The 17060-nt window shown below is 35.2% G+C and overlaps 1 protein-coding gene across 3 annotated transcripts in view; it reads left to right on the top strand.

Moving 5' to 3' along the window:
- CWC27 (CWC27 spliceosome associated cyclophilin) overlaps positions 1–17060 on the top strand; it is a 232357-nt gene that overhangs the window by 104218 nt on the left and 111079 nt on the right. For all 3 annotated transcript variants that reach the window (XM_032628442.1, XM_032628444.1, XM_032628441.1), the window contains one exon: positions 11798–11901. In XM_032628442.1, the coding sequence (XP_032484333.1) occupies positions 11798–11901 (104 nt within the window). The remainder of the gene's footprint in view (positions 1–11797; positions 11902–17060) is intronic.

The following is a 17060-nucleotide window of genomic DNA, read 5'->3' as shown; positions in this document are numbered from 1 at the left end:
GACTCCATTCTCTTAATATTTTCATAACAGTTTTTCATAAAATGGAGACATTTCTTAGGAAACCTCTTGAGACAAAAACATTTATATAAAAATTAGAAATTTCTTGGTCTACTTCCATTTAGTATTTTTGTGTTAAATTCAAGTAAAATAAAATATAATATTCTCTTTTAATAAAATTATCTATTTAACCTTGCTTTTCTCTCTTCTTGGATCACTAAGAGATGTGAGGACACAGGGCAAACCGCTGCCCCCCAAGATTGGAGGGACAGACAGGTGAATACAGGGAATTTAGTTTATCTGAGAACAAGGAGAAATTGCATGGGAACCAGTGCTGGGATAGGAAACCTGAACTGTAAATGACAAGTTGCTGGAGGCTCAGTGTGGCTAAGTTTGAGAGTTAAAAACTCCAGGGACACCCGGTCATGGGTGGGGGGGGGGCCACAATATTGTGAGATTTACCTCTGAGAGCTTAACTAGGTTCTCACAGAAAATCTCACAGAAATAAATCCCCTACTACTTCCTTCAAGGGGAGAGGAAAAGGAACCATTTTGACTTATGCCAGAGCACTCTGTTCTTTTTGTTTTCCTTCAGGGAAAACCAGTTACCCAGAGCTCAACCTGCTGTGGGTTATCAGAGCTTAATGGACCTGGGAGAAGGGAAATAACCAACTTCAGCTGGTTCTAACCCTCCATGTTGGAGAATTGAAACACCCAACTGCAGCCCATTCTAACCATCCTGCCCCCACCTAAGGGAAGAGAAAAACCTGAGAAACGTGTGAAGTTCACAGTCCAGAGGCGTAGTGTCACTAAAAGACTTGAGGCCTAATCATAGGACCATAGGACACATCCCCTTTCCCCATACCTCACTACCACATTAGTAAAGTCCTATTTACAGCAGTACCTTTTACTGGTCCATAATATCTGGCTATCAAGAAAAAATTATAAGGCATACCAAAAGACAAAACACAATTTGAAGAGATAAAGTAAACATCAGAACCAGACATGGCAGGGATGTTGGAATTATCAGACTGGGAATTTAAAACAACTATGATTAATATGCTAAGGGCTCTAATGGATAAAGTAGACAGCATGAAAGAACAGATAGGCAGTGTTAGCAGAGAGATGAAAATCTTAAGAACCAAAAGAAATGCTACAGATCAAAAACACTGTAAGAGAAATGAAGAATGCCTTTGATGGGCTTATTAGCAGACTGGACTCAGAGGAAAGAATCTCTGAGCTAGAGGATATTTCAATAGAATCCTTAAAAACTGAAAAGTGAAGAGAACAAAGACAACAAACAGAATAGAACATCCAAGGACTGCGGAACAATTACAAAAGGTGTAACATACACATGTTGGGAATACTGTACTTCTCTTAATGAGACCTAATGACCATACACATTTTTTGACAGTCACATCACAGTGTTGACTCAGATTGTGCTGTCAACTAAATGCCTCACAGTCTTTTTCCTTCTTGCTGCTGCTGTTACTCCTCCTACCTCCTGGACCCATTCATATACCCTCTACCTGTAATTGGTTTGTCTCCTACTTTATATTCAGTGAAGCATCATATGCCAAAATATGGTAAGGACCTAGTGTACAGTATCTTAGTAGAAACATATCTAAAAACTAACTTTGACCTGTTATTTAGCATTCTCGGAATAGTTGCACTAGTAAAGACTAATTCATAATCATTTTTGCTTAAGCAGCCAGGCATTATTTGTTCTCTGCTTTAATGGCTGTAATGAAAGACATCATTTATGTCTTACGTTGCATAAGTCCATGCCTACTTTATTCTCACAATATGGCAGTCTACTTTCTCTGTCCAAGAAAAAGGTGAACTTAATTTGAAGTGATTTATCCTTATTAATTTCTGCTGGTTGTTTTATGGTGCTCTGCATTTTGACTATGATATGTCTACATTTGGATTTTCCTTTTATTTATCCTGCTTGAATTTATTGAGCTTCCTGAATCTGAAGACTAATATTTTTATCAGTTTTGGAAAATTCTCAGACACTATTGTCTCCATTTCATTCTATTTTCTCTTTCTGCAATTCCACATGTACATGTGGTGGACCTTCTCACTCTGTCTTCCATGTCTTTTAATCTCCCATAGTTGTTGTTGTTTTTCTCTCTGTGTTTTGCATCCTGTGTTATGCGTGTTTTCAGATATGCGTGTTTTTAGTGAGCTAAGCTATGCATTTTTTCAGATATGCGTGTTTTTAGTGAGCTAAGCTATGCATTTAAAGTTTTGGGGGTTTTTTTTAATGTACTTTATTCAGCACTCCTAGGTATTTGTAAGGGAGTTTTTGGGTTTTACCTGGTATGCTGCCTTACTGGAATTGGAAATCTCATTTGTTTTTCATATTGAGTTAATATCATTTTGTGAAGTTGGATTATGGAATAGACATATGGCTAAAGACCAAATTTCTGCCACAACAGATTTACTCCACTTCTGTCAAATATCAGCTAAGCCAAGTTCTTGCTGTGAAATAACATGTTTGATTCAGAACTTATTACTTGGTGTTTAGAGAGAATAACAATATCACCTACGGTTATCATGGATATTTTATGATTTGGTGCAGGATTTACTCTTTAGTCTGTTTTGGAAAAGACGATAAGATTTTCTAAGATTTGAAGGAGGTCTTGCAAAGATTAATGACAATCTATATCAAACGTCTCAACTTTTTATTTAAAAATAAATGTGATCTTCCATATGAAAGGAGTGAGAGTGTAAGTCTAAAGGCCAGATGCAGGTGCATTTAAATTCTTCCTTCTTTTCAAATTTCGGTGTACTTATGGATAGGGATTGTGTACTTATGGATAGGGATTATAGTCTTTCTTTTCCTACATATTGATGTAACAATATAAAGGACATGTGGAACATTATCTCTCATATTAAATTTTATCTCCTGATAGATGCTTCCAGGATGACTTAGTTAAAATAATATAGGTTCTCTGTTACTCTTCCTCTTAGAAATTATATATATATATATATATATATATATATATATATATATACATTTCCTTGTTGACTTATTTACTCCTTAACTTCTCAACTAGACTATAATGAATGAAAATAAGCAATTCCATTCCACGTGTTTAGCGACCAGAATTAAGGTATAAGAATTTTGTAATTTTTAGGGTTTTTTTCTACTGTTATATTTCTTATTTTCATAGTATATGATTTTTTTTTTTTTTTTGTGGTACGTGGGCCTCTCACTGCTGTGGCCTCTCCCGTCGTGGAGCACAGGCTCCGGACGCGCAGGCTCAGCAGCCATGGCCCACAGGCCCAGCCGCTCCGCGGCATGTGGGATCCTCCCGGACCGGGGCACGAACCCGCGTCCCCTGCACCAGCAGGCAGACTCTCAACCACTACGCCACCAGGGAAGCCCCATAGTATATGATATTTAATCCAAGCAATACATCAAACAGAAAAACTTATCGGTAAGCTTTTGAAATCTATGCATCCATGAGAAAAATGGAAGGGTTTGCCTTTTTGATTTCTTTAGTTAGCCTGAGGTCTCATTTTGTCGGTAATTGATTCTGTAAATAGTAAGAACAGAAGTAGTGTTGGTGCTGGAGAGGAAAATGATGATGATAATAATAGAAGAAGCAAACTCATGTAGAGCACATATTTGGGCCAAGTACCATGTTAAGTACACTAAGTAATTTCCATGGAATCATGTTTCCTCCTTACAACCTTACTTTTATTCTCATTTCAAGATGAGAAAACAGACTTAGATTGGTTAACTTAGTTGTCTAAGACCATACTGCTAATAATAGGTAGAACAGTTTGAACACATAAATCAGGGGTTCCATGATTTAATTTGTTTTTTTATTTCCTGTATATATTTTCAAAATTAATGTATAAACTGTAGCATATTGAAATACTTTCCTGATACATGTTTAACTTGCATCTCTGCTCCTGCTGATGATACCATACTACAAATCGTGCCATACATTTTTAGTTTTAATACTTATGATGGGCTTTTATTACAGCTCTTTTATGATTTCATCAACAGCCAAGCTGTTGTTTCATTACAAACAGATTCGGTATCTTTGTGATTAAAGCGACAGACTAAAAACCATGAAGGCTGTACTGTTTGGCTTGCAATCATTTCCATGTGTTATGAATTCTTATCAGATGTTGGGAAATAGCAGGCTTAAGCTAACTGCAAGTACTACATCCATGGTCCAAGAAGCAGTGATCTGTAATGGACATGTGTTTAGCCGTCAGCTTGCTTAACAAAGTCTCTAAGCAAATTCATTTACCATCGTATGTATTAAGGAGATATGTATACATAGTCTATTTCATTTTTGTAGATTAAAGTTCTCTTCAAAAGCATGTCAAATACTCAGGTCTTGATAACTTTACCTTTTTTTTTTTTGAAGGTGAATGTTAGAGGAGGTCAGTGTTTGAGTTCACCGCCCTTATATTAAGATAATATTTCTCATGCCATAAGAAAAAAGAACAGATATAACTCAAAATTTTCCTAAGGCACATTCCTGGAAACTGGAGAAAATGAGAAAAGCAACTGGGAAAAAATAAAAACTGACTGAAAATCATGCAGGATACTTGTCACTGACATTTTAAATCCTCAATCTCAAGTTGAAAAGCTGTATGATTAAAAAAAATTGCAAGATTTTTAACTTTTATAAAGTACTATAAACAGTCTGATAAAAATATAAATATACTGTAGGTATAAAAACTTTCCTGCATAGTTACTTATTCATAGTGTCTTCTGTTGTTCAGCTTAAAAATAAGGTACTCAAGTCTAAATGTACTTTTCATTCAGTGGGTAGTAAGCACATTAAGTGAAAAACTGCATAAAGAATTAGGATGTCTGTATCATATTTACAGTATTGTTACTGACTTAGGCAATATTGAAAAAAAACTGTCACCATCTCTATACTTCAACTTCTTTGTGTCTAAGGTGAAGACTATATTCAGCATCTCACCATTTCCTTAGATTATGGACCTTAAGATCCTAAATCCAGAGGACTTGAAATAGAATGATCTACATAGTATAATCACTTTTTACATTTATAATTATGATTATGCATTTCAGAAATATTAATTTACACCTTCCTCAGACTATTCTTAGGTGATGACAAAACTGAGGCAAAGGAGGATTAATTGCTTTCCTGTGGCCATATAATGATGTTGGGTCTAGGGGTTCTGATAAACATGTCTCCTTTTTTTATACAAAAGTTGTATTTACTCTTTTGGAATGGACATTGGCCATAAGAAGATAAAACAACCCATCAATGAGATTAGAGTATGCATCTTTAATAGTATAGTAACTAGTATCATTGTCCTTAAAATGATTGATTTTTATTTAAAGTTTTAATTCTTTAAATTGCTCATGTAATTTAATAGTCATGAGTTGGTTGTAGTATATTTTATTTAAAAAAAAAAAAACTGGGCTTCCCTGGTGGCGCAGTGGTTGAGTGTCCGCCTGCCGATGCAGGGGACGCGGGTTCGTGCCCCGGTCCGGGCAGATCCGCGGCTGGGCTCGTGAGCCATGGCCGCTGAGCCTGCGCGTCCAGAGCCTGTGCTCCGCAACGAGAGAGGCCACAACAGTGAGAGGCCCGCGTACTGCAAAAAAAAAAAAAAAAAACTGCCTTCTAAGCACCTAATAGTGCTCTGAACTCATTTTAATCCTTAATCATTAATTATAATAATAGGCTGAATATAGTCAGAATTTACAGATGAGAAAACTGAGGTACAGTGAGCTTGACAACTTTGCCCCAAAGCTGTGCTCTAGTGCCATTTTCTCCATGAAGCCTTGAAAAATGAGGAAGACTTTAGTTGGCAGTAATAGGGAGAAAAGACAATTTTAGGTAATGGAAATGGCATGAACAAAGGCGTATATGTGCTGAAGCTCAAAGTTTGCCACGGTAAGTACGACTAGTGTGTTTTGGCTGAAATTTAGAGTAACCGTAGAGGATCTGTGATAGAGTTGAAAAAGCAGTTTGAAGGTAGCTTGTAAGAGGGACTTGAATGCTTGGGAAAGAAATTAGTGCACAATTCAGTAGGACTTAGGGAGTTAAAAAGATTAGGGAGTAGAATTGTAGGATTTGGCCTAAGTGTGCAAAATGAATGGAAGAAAGGTCAGACCAGAAGCACGTAGACCAAGTAGGAGACTGTGGTCATAGTGAAGTCACGAAAGCCTAAACAGGTGTCACTAACCATAAATAGGAAGAGACTTTGTAAAGGAGGAAGAATGTGGCTACTAAACAGCTGTAGAGAGTAAGAGAGCAATACTAGAAGATGGGCCTGACAACCAGCATTCTGGTGGCTTATCAAAGAAAGGAGAGAGAAAATGAGGTGGTGTTTTTTGAGTAGCCAAAATGATCAATCTGACTTTTAAAATGGTAAATTTGTGGATTTGTGGGATACTAATTGAAGTATCCACCTGGCAGTTGGAAATGTGAATTTAAGCTTGAAAGTGGAAATGTGTAAAGAGCATAGGCTAACGATCTTGCTTTTACACTTTGACTGCATTAAGAAAATAGAATTGAAATCCTGAACATGGATGAAATTTATAAAGAAGAGAAGAAAAAAAGAGAGGGTTGAGACTAGGCTACTAAGAAGCACCTAAATTTGAGAAGCAGGAGGTGGAAGAGTAAAAGCCAGTGGAGACAGAGAAAGAATATCCAAAAGGTAGAACGAGATCAGGCATGGCACTAGGTCTGAGGTCGCAAAAGGTTAGAGGTCAGGGGTCAACAAAGCTGGATTCTTCTGAAGGTCTAAGTTATGATCTAAAGGGAAGCCATTGAAGTTTGTGAAGAAGGTACTTCTTCTAGGACAGCAGTTTAAGGAATGTGTGGGTTACAGGTAAGGTATTAAAACAGGTGGATAGTGGATACAATGAAGACAAGAGCCATTGAGAAATTGGTTGTAAAAAAAAAAGAAGAAATGGACGCTCAAAGATGTGGAAAAAACGGAAGGACAACATTCTCACCTGGGCTCCTCACAAATACCTAGCATTTAGACTTTACCCCAGGCTCTCTTCCTAGCTCTATCTTTTGTTTCTATTCTCCTTTAAATCATCTGTGCTATAGCATAATGTTTTAACGTGCACCCTATGTTTTACCATCTCCCATCTTTAAGACACACTGCTTGGATGCCTTTCATTGTATCTCCTCTTGGCCAATTTCTACTCATCTTTCGGGGTCCTCTTCAAATGCCTCCTCTATGAAGCCGTCCCTTATTTAGTGTATAGTATTCTTTCCTCAGAATTTCAAAATGTTTCAGTCATTTCTTTGTCATGGCAGTTATTGCTTTCTATTATGTACTGTTGTTATTATTTATGTACATGATTTATCTCTCTCCTTGGAATTTAGGCTCCTTGGAGACTTTCTCAAGGTTTCAGTTATACCATGATGAAAAGAGCATAGACTTAGAATTCAGACAATCTCATTTTCAGTTTCTAGCTCTTTCACTTTCTGATAGATTGTGTGACTTCAGGCTTAGTATTTAAGCTCTGTAAGCCTCAGCCTTCTTCCCTATAAAATGCCTATATCTCAGGTTATTGAGAACATTAAGTGGTAAGGAGGTAACTGATTTAAAGAACCTAGCAAAGTTAGATTCCTTTCCCTCCTTATTCATCTCGATTTCTGTGTCATCACTCAGAATGGTACAGTACGGATATTAGAGGCTCCAGAAACTGCTGAATGAATTAGTAATTTCTTTGCTATTACTAAGTATATAAAGGCTACTATAGTTTCTAGGCTCCTGATATTTTATTGGGATGATGTTTTTAAGGAATTCTTTTTTTCATTGGAACAGAGTATACTACAGATTTACCAGATTAAAAATATATACAATGCAGAATTATTTGATGGATAATGGTGATGTCATACAAACCATGTTAAAATTCAAATGAATCCAAATTAGAGACCTACCTATTAGGAAAAAATTAATTAGCTTAGAGTTAATAGTAGCCTATAGAAGCTATTTCTTTTACCATACAAGTAGAAACTAGGCTTTGAGGGAGCCAAAAAGATGCTGCCTAGACTCAAGCAAGCCCATAGTTTGTATGATTGCTTTGTAAGCAGTATAAGGTGACATATACTCCAGGCTTACAATTTTCATTCGCATTTGAACAGATTCAAATATATTCTATTACCAATGGATAAAATTATATTCCAGAGAATGTAAGATTGGGAACCCTACAACTAGACTGTGATCTAAAGACTAGGTTAAAAACTTGCACTTCATTCTAAGAGTTATGGATTCCACAAGTACTAACAAATGGTGTTGTTTGAATAATCTGAAAGATTTTGACAATGTTGTAATTTTTAATTACTTGAAAAATTCAGTATAATGAAAACATACTTTAATAATCTGTAAAGACCTAAACCTTCTCTGTCTCACTTTGTCTTTTTTGAGTTCTTATTCATCATTGTTCAGTTTGTATATTATTATGGCTAATTCAATAGTGTATCTAAATCTTTTACTATTTAAGGATAGATTTTTAGAAGCTGGCATTACACATTCTTTGCCCTTTTTAAAAATTACAAACAAGGTTGATCTCCATATGGAGTAGAGGTAGGATTTGTTTATAATAAATAATATAATAAGGAAATATTCCTACTTGACAAACAGCCCTTAACTGTAGTACTGTTTCGAACATAAGATCTAAATAATAATAGCCATCATTTGTTGAACATGTATTGAATGCCCAACATTTCAGATACCTTACTCTGATTTTATAGTTGAGGAAGCTGAGTTTCAGAGAAGTTAAATAATTGTTGTTAGGTCTCCCAGACTATAAGTGATGGAGTTGGCTTTTAAGTCAGGACTTTCTGAACCCTGAGTTAATCATTTTAATGACTGTGCTCTACTGACTCTACAATAGTTATACTCTCATTGCCTCTCATTCTTTGCATACTTCAGATCTCTCTAATAACTAGTTTGTTCAGCCATCATGTAGCATTTCTTCTTCAACTTTCAAAATAATCTTCCCCTCAAGGCCTTAGTCTTCAGAAAATATCATCTGAGTTTCCTGAATTCCTTACCAAAGTAAAAAAATTTTAAACTAGTATAATAAAAAGATAAGGGTGTTTAGTGGATGGAGCAAAGATGTGGTTGCTATTCTCTGTTCTCACATAACGTCAAGAGATAGGAAGTAATTACATTTATCGGAGAAATAGATCATGAGAGCCTAAACTAGGCATTGATGATGAGAGTCAAGAGGAGCAGTTACATGTGAGAAAGATTGGAAGATGACATACCTCTACGGTAATTCAGTGAAAGGGAGGGTGAACAGTCCCAGGGGAAGTACAGAGTTTGGTCATTAGGAGGAAAATGGTTTCACAATCAAATAGGGACTTCAGGAGAAGGGACAGATTTGGCCAGGAAGGAGATGGCTTGGAGTTTTGACATAGAGAGTTTGTAATTCTTGTGACATCTAGCCTCAAGCATCCATCTAGATCTAAGCCCTTGACATGTGGCTAGTTTGAATTGAGATGTCCTGTAAGTGTTAAATGTACACTGCATTTGGAAGAGTTAGTACAAAAAAAAGAATGTAAAATATTAATATTCTTATATTGGTTGCATGTTGAAATAATAATATCTTGGATATTTTGAGTTATTGAGTTAAATAAAATATGTTTTTAAAATTAATTTAACCCATTTCTTTTCACCATTTTTTTTTAATGTGGCTGCTAGGAAACTTAAAATTGTATATGTGTCTTACCTTATATTTCTGTTGGACAGCAGTAATGTACACGGAGATTTGTAATAGATAGTTAGAAATGTAGGGCAAAATGTCTAGATTTGGAAATAACCCATTATAAAAGTGATAGCTTATATTATAAGATTAGATAAAAATACTGGCATACAGGGTATAGAAATGAGAAAGATGCCAACAATTATAGGATGAGAAGAGAAAGAGTTATTCGGAGGAGAATTAGAGAATCAAGACTCTAAAGTGGTACATAGTCTGTTAGAATTTCAGAAAGAAGTAGTTCTTATCATTGAATGATAGAAAGGCCAAAGAGGAAGAGGAGGACTGAGAAAAGGACATTGAATTTGATTGATATAGAAGCAGTTTCAATAGAGTATAAGAAGGATAGATTGCAAGAGATTAAGAAGTTAAGAGGTTGATGAATTAGACTGTATATAAACTATTCTTTCAAGCTAGGAGTTCACTTGTAAAGATAGCAATCTCTTGATTGGAGCAGAGTACAGGGAAATTTGAGCATGCTGTTGGCTGAATGAAAGGATTAGTGAAGTAGGAGTGCTTGAAGTTATAAGAAAGAGAAGATAATTTCTATAGTAAGGTCCTAATGCATTGGGTCCCAAACCTGAGTTCATGTTAGAGTCACCTGGGTAACTTGTCACAGGAGCAAATTCCTAGGCAACATCTCACATCTAAAGAAATAATATTTTCTGGAGATGTGTCTCCCCAAACATGTTTTAACAAGTTCTTCTAGGTGATTATGATGTATCCATCAGGCCAAACAAATCAAGAAAATTAAGGGTTCTGGTGAGGACATCAGTGAAATGACTGACCATAGCATCCAGAATGGATAGAGAGACGACTGGGTTAGAATAGACTGGTGGACTGTGAACTACGATTAAGGAGTTGGCTTTCATTATTAAAAGAGTGAGCATAAGTTTAGTAGGAATGAAAGACTGAGAAAGCTAAAAACATAGTGGATTTTGATCAGAGAGGGAAGTTTCAGAATTGAGGACTTGGAGGCCAAGCTGTGTGTGTTTGATATGGAAAAAAATGAAAAGAACTGAGTCATGCACATTGTAAGACCTATCAGTTTGGTGACTCTAATACAGGACAGAAGTAAAAAAGTATGAGATTTGGTGTTTAGGAGGAAGCACTAAAGGCTGAATCAGTCGGGAGCTCTTTAGACTTAGGATTTTGCTAAACCTTGATTATCTTTAGAGAACATTCCAGAATGGGGTGCCTCCTTGGGCTACCGTGTTCTTAGTCTCCATGACCCACTCTAGCTTGTGGAAAATAGAGTGGGTGCCTGACATTCACAAATATAAAATGCATAGTTTTAACTATTCACAAGTGACCCTCAGGGTTAATGACATGGGCAGTTAATAATTTTTTCCAAGGCTTGAATTTGAATCTCCTGCCCTAAAAGTGGCCTGTAGAAACCAGTCACTTAACAAGTGACTTGCAGTGAAGCCAACAACTTACATCTCCATTTGCCTTTAATATATGATTGTATTAATTATCAAAATACCTCAGCCTGATAGGTTTCACAGGAGAGGAAATTATTTGGCAAATTGTGATATCAAATGGGTTAAAAATTAATTGAGTTTAAAAAAATTAGCACAGCTCCTAGCATATAATTGCTTAATAAGTGGTAGTTATTGGTGCCAGTTAGGAATTCAACAAGTTTTGAAGCCAAATGTTTTTGTGTATGCCCAGGTTTAGTGAATAGTGTTTATATTAAAAAGTTTGTTTTGATTTGGAATCTCCATGAATTATTAAACTGAAACTAGAATGTTAAATTTGCAAGTAAATTAGAGGGAGAACAATAGTTCATTTATCACTTACCAACTGTTTGGTATATTGGAAGGGAGCTATATTTCATAGTAACTCATATTATATTGCTATTATGAAAATCACAACTTTTAATATATCCTTTAAGTATGTTTCCATACCACACATACACAGAAACAAAATTAATTACATTATTCACTTTGTTTTTCTTAGAGATTTAGTGTACCTGACAACTAGATTTAGTTGTTTCTGCTAAACAACTTTCTCTTTCGGTCTATTATATACTTATATAATTGTTTTTGCTTTATAGCGAAGAGCTCAGAAAAGAAGCAAGACAATTAAAGCGGGAACTCTTAGCAGCAAAACAAAAGAAAATGGAAAATGCAGCAAAACAAGCAGAAAAAAGAAGTGAAGGTAAGGGCAGTTATCAAGCTTATATTTTCACTTGGTACTTATTCCCTCTCTCCTGAGTTGAGTTTTGTTGTTGTTGTTTAATGCTTTCTTTGGCCAGTTAGCCAATAAAATTAAGTTTCACTTAGGACTTTTGTCTGAGAAGGAAATTCAATCAAACATGATCGTAACTAGTGTTCCTTAATAAACAGAGTACTTCACATCAAGCAAAACTTAAATGTTGCCATAGCACTTATCTAGAAGTACACAGGATAGAATGTCCATTTTTACACTGCATACCCTTTAAAACATTTAAGAAAAGTGTTTAGGCCCTATATATGAGACTTGTATAGACATTATTCATACGTTGGTTTGAATAGTATTAAATGCAAATTCTTGTTTGTTTTTGGTTTTGCTCTTATGTTTAGGTACAGAAAATCTAAAGTATTGATAAAACTGATCAAAAGCTGATCAAAATAATATCCTGCTTTTTATACAGGTTAAATATTTCTTTATTGTACTGTGATTTTTTTAATAAAACTCTAGAATAGCTTCAAAAAAGCTTTTTTACTGAAGATCTTTAGTTTAAAACTGTTTCAGCTATAAAACATATAATATTCAATTTCCAAAATAACAGTTGGAACTCTCAAATCTGTCTTCTTTTTACAATAATAAAATACATTGTAGATTCAGTGAACATGATCAGAAATTTGATTGTTACCTTTAATAATGTACACCAAATTTGGCTTAACAAACTTGCTTTGTGCATATATCTTGTGTAGCCTCATGCTTTTGCAAAGCATGAATATTTTTATCTACTAGGTTCTATAGCAGTCACTGGAGATATATCAAAGCATAAGATGTAATATCTATCCTTAAAGAATACGTATTCCAGTACAGAACAGTGGTACAGCATTTGGCCATAGGCATTATTATTTATTTTAAGTAGCACGAGTAATACCACATAACTATCTAAAGCTCATAGTTCTTAGATTATTTGTACCATGTCCCCAGTGACTATTATAATAAAGGCAGGTACTTGATGTAGAACTGAGAATCACCAAAATATGTTTGAGTGAAACAAATTATTAAAAAGTTAACTCACCAGAATGACACAAATTATAAACGGAATTTGAAGGAAAGGACAAACTTATATGTGACTAGATCATATGGGTAAAATGTAACCCAGATTAGAAAGAAGCTATATTGGCAATATTGAGATTTGAAAGAGTACAAGATTTCAAATATTGTATTTGAAAGAATACAATGAGGATTATTTAATTTTAAGTTTATATATAATTTTCCCAGGGGACTGTTTCTTATAATTAAAAAGCATTTTAAATATATGAAAGTAATTCCTTTTAACTGGAAAGATGTTTTATTTTAATTTTTTATTCATTTTTGAGCTAGTAATTATTATTCTCCCACCCCATCTGAAGAGCCATGATGGACTAGGGATATGAAGTTGGCAGTAGATGATTCTTGCCTTCGTACATAGTTCATGATCTACTAGTAGGAGTGAGAGAATTGCAGTAGGAAATTACCGAAATAGAGTTGTATGGTTAAGGCCTGTATTAGACATAAACAGTGCTGTGTTGATTTATTTGTCTGCCTTTGAAATACTTAATACAATTAGGTAAAGAAAGACTTGAATCTTAAAAGAATGATTATTTCTTAACACACATACAAAAAGAAGATTCTTCTGGAGCTTATTTCAGTCTATTTATATGAAAGTTAGCCAGGTTAAAAATCTTTTGATTTCATAATTAGAAAGAGAATTATATATTACTTTTATAGTAATATATATATTACTTTTCTGAATTTAATTTTTCTTGTATCATCTAGAAATACCTGGATTTTCCCTAAATCTGAGAGACAGTTAAAATTAACTTCCCGAAAAAACCAATCATTTGGTTGCTATCGTTTTTCTTCTAGTCTCAGAATGGGCCATGCTATTTATTTTTTTATTGTTTTATTTTGAAATAATTTTAGACTTACAGAGAAGTTACAAAAATTGAGTTTCCAGATACCTTTAATGTTAAGGTCTTGTGTAACCATAGTACAATGATCAAAACCAAGCAATTAATATTAACACAGCACTATTACTAACTGCAGACCTTATTAGAATTTCACCAGTTTTCCCACCTGCGCCCTTTGTATGTTCTGTGATTCCTTCCAGAATTCCATATTGCATTTAGTCATCATGTCTCCTTAGTCTCTTCTGATTTGTGATGGTTCCTCAATCCTTTCTTGTCTTTCATGAACTTGACACCGGTTAGATATTTTGTAGAACGTCTCAATTGAGTTTGTCTCATGTTTTCTCATGATTAGATTGAGGCTACGCATTTTTGGGAAAGATTGCCACATAAGTGGCATGTCCTTCCCAGTGCACTGTACCGGAGGTAACAAGATGTCTGTTGTCTTTTTATTGGTGATATTACCATGATCACTTGGTTAAGGTGGTTTCTGCTTAGTTGCTACACTGTTAAGTTACTCTTTTTCCCTTTGAGAATGTAAGTACTGGAGGGGAAGATACTTTGCAACTATACAAATATCCTGTTTCTTTTCAAGCTTCCTCACACTAATTTTAGCATCCATTGATGGATATTGCCTACAGGCAACAGTTATTTACTGTGGTGTTCTAATGGTGACTATTTCCCTGATTAGTACTACTTTTATTACTTGGAATTCTTCACTAAGAAGAATTTACTATTTTTGATACAAATTTTGACAGTAATACTAGGTGCTCATTATATGAAACACTAATGGTTGTATGAATGCTTTGGAATATTATATTTCAAAGTAAACAGGAAAGTATTAAGACTCAATTTCAGTTACTAGCAGTGAGGTTATTTAAGCCTTAGTGACTCCATTTTCTTATAAATCCAGGGATAAAATGCCTTGTGCATCCTTCAAGTTGCTTGTAAGAAGTAAATTACGTAACGAGAAGACCTTTAATAAATTTACAGTGCTATATAAAAATAATAATTTTACATTTGTAAGAGAAAAATATAGCTATTCATGGTTTCATTTTGTTTCCTATCCAAATCTACAAATTGAAAATATGAATTCTTTAAGCCTATTTTTTAAATTAATTAATTTATTTATCTTTGGCTGCCTTGGGTCTTCGTTGCTGCACGTGGGCTTTCTCTGATTGTGGCAAGCTGGGGCTACTCTTCGTTGTGGTGCGTGGGCTTCTCATTGCGGTGGCTCCTCTTGTTGCGGAGCACGGGCTGTAGGCTCGCGGGCTTCAGTAGTTGTGGCACGTGGGCTCAGTAGTTGTGGCTCGCCGGCTCTAGAGTGCAGATTCAGTATTTGTGGCGCACGGGCTTAGTTGCTCCGCGGCATGTGGGATCTTCCCAGACCAGGGATTGAACCCGTGACCCCTGCATTGGTAAGCGGATTCTTAACCACTGTGCTACCAGGGAAGTCCTGAAAATATGAATTTTAATACTATGTTAGAGTTAAAGCCTATAATCAATATGGTTACATATAAATATGACATAAATTAAAATCTCAAAATAAGCTTTCCTTAACTGTGTTTTCACAGTTGCATTTTTATAATCATATTCTTTCTTAAAAGGTATGTGTTCATGCACTTATGTACATTCTTAAGTAAAGCTTCCAGTAGTATTATTTCCTGATTCTATGAATTAATCTGGCAAGTCTAACACTTGCTGACTACTGCAACTTTATTTTAGAATTTAATGTATTATTCTCACATTAAAAGCACTTGGAAAGAAACCCATAAGTACAAGAAAGCTTTGTGTTCTAATGTCCATGCATTAATTTACCTAGTTTTGTCCTTGCATGAATGGAGGTCTCCCATTTAGCTAGATGCTCTAATAGATGTGATACTTTTTCAGGGCTTCTGTCATCTTAGGAAATCACCTTTGATCAGGGAGTAATATTCCTTTGGTTTTATAATCTTTATCCAGGGGCTTCCCTGGTGGCACAGTGGTTGAGTCCGCCTGCCGATGCAGGGGACACGGGTTTGTGCCCTGGTGCGGGAAGATCCCACATGCCGTGGAGCGGCTAGGCTCGTGAGCCATGGCCGCTGAGCCTGTGCATCCAGAGCCTGTGCTCCGCAACGGGAGCGGCCACAACAGTGAGAGGCCCGAGTACCGCAAAAAAAAAAAAAAATCTTTATCCAATTTCCTGGGCTAGATCCTTAGCCAGATTTGTATAGATAATTAGGAATTTATATTCTGACCATAGTTCTGCTTCTAAATCTATTCTATTACCTGAGACAAGTTACTTTGAAATTAGGATCCATCTGTTTCTCCATATAGAAATTCTAAGATAAATAAGGTGTGCTATTTAAATTTTTTTAATGTTTTGCTGTATTTACTCTTTATTAATTCCTTCAGTTCCATTATGACAGAAAATACAATAATTAAAAGTCATTTGAAAGAAAGATTGTTACTTTTACATCAATAAATACTTTGGGCCCCATACAATTAAACAGTCCAAAATAAATTGCCATTTGATATTACCTGATTGTAGTGATAGTGCCATGAGTATATGCACATGGCCAAACCCATCAAACTGTACACTTTCAAACATGTACAGCTCATTTGTATGCCAATTATGCCTCAACGAAGCTGCCCCCTAAGAAAGAATGTTGATCTACAACCCAGAAACCTCTTAACATCTCTGCCCTAGTATGAAAGCATATACTTATAATTGAGTAAGTGTATTAATCTTTTTAACATCAATGTAGTAAAAAGCTTCTCTATGTAGTAAAAATGTATATGGGACCATCCATTTTTCTCTTCAGTCTTCCCAGTAAAGCTCAAGATCTGCTATTTCTTATATCACAAAGATATTGTCAGATAATAAATATAATTATGCCTCTGTGTATGGAGAAAAGCACTACAAAAATATAACCTCATAATTTTTGCGTTGCTTTGCCACCTATTTACTTTTTAAAGGCCTCAGATAATGTATAAAGAAGGCTTCAGTAAATGAGAGAAATAGAATGTGAAGGAATACAGCCATTATTATAGTCAAATAATGAGAATTTTTATAGCAGCATGAAATTTGTCTCTAAAATTCAAAAAAATTACATTTCTTAGTTGAATACAAAATCTGCAGTAGGCTCTAACATCCCAATTTAAATAAACAAGGAATGTGGTGTTTTACTTTAGATACCAGCAATGTCAAAAGAGATGTACTGCAGG

Source organism: Phocoena sinus, chromosome 3 (genome assembly GCF_008692025.1).
Source record: "Phocoena sinus isolate mPhoSin1 chromosome 3, mPhoSin1.pri, whole genome shotgun sequence".
NCBI classification, from domain to species: domain Eukaryota; kingdom Metazoa; phylum Chordata; class Mammalia; order Artiodactyla; family Phocoenidae; genus Phocoena; species Phocoena sinus.
Note: the sequence above shows the minus strand (reverse complement) of the source record. Positions and strands in the feature narration are given on the sequence as shown.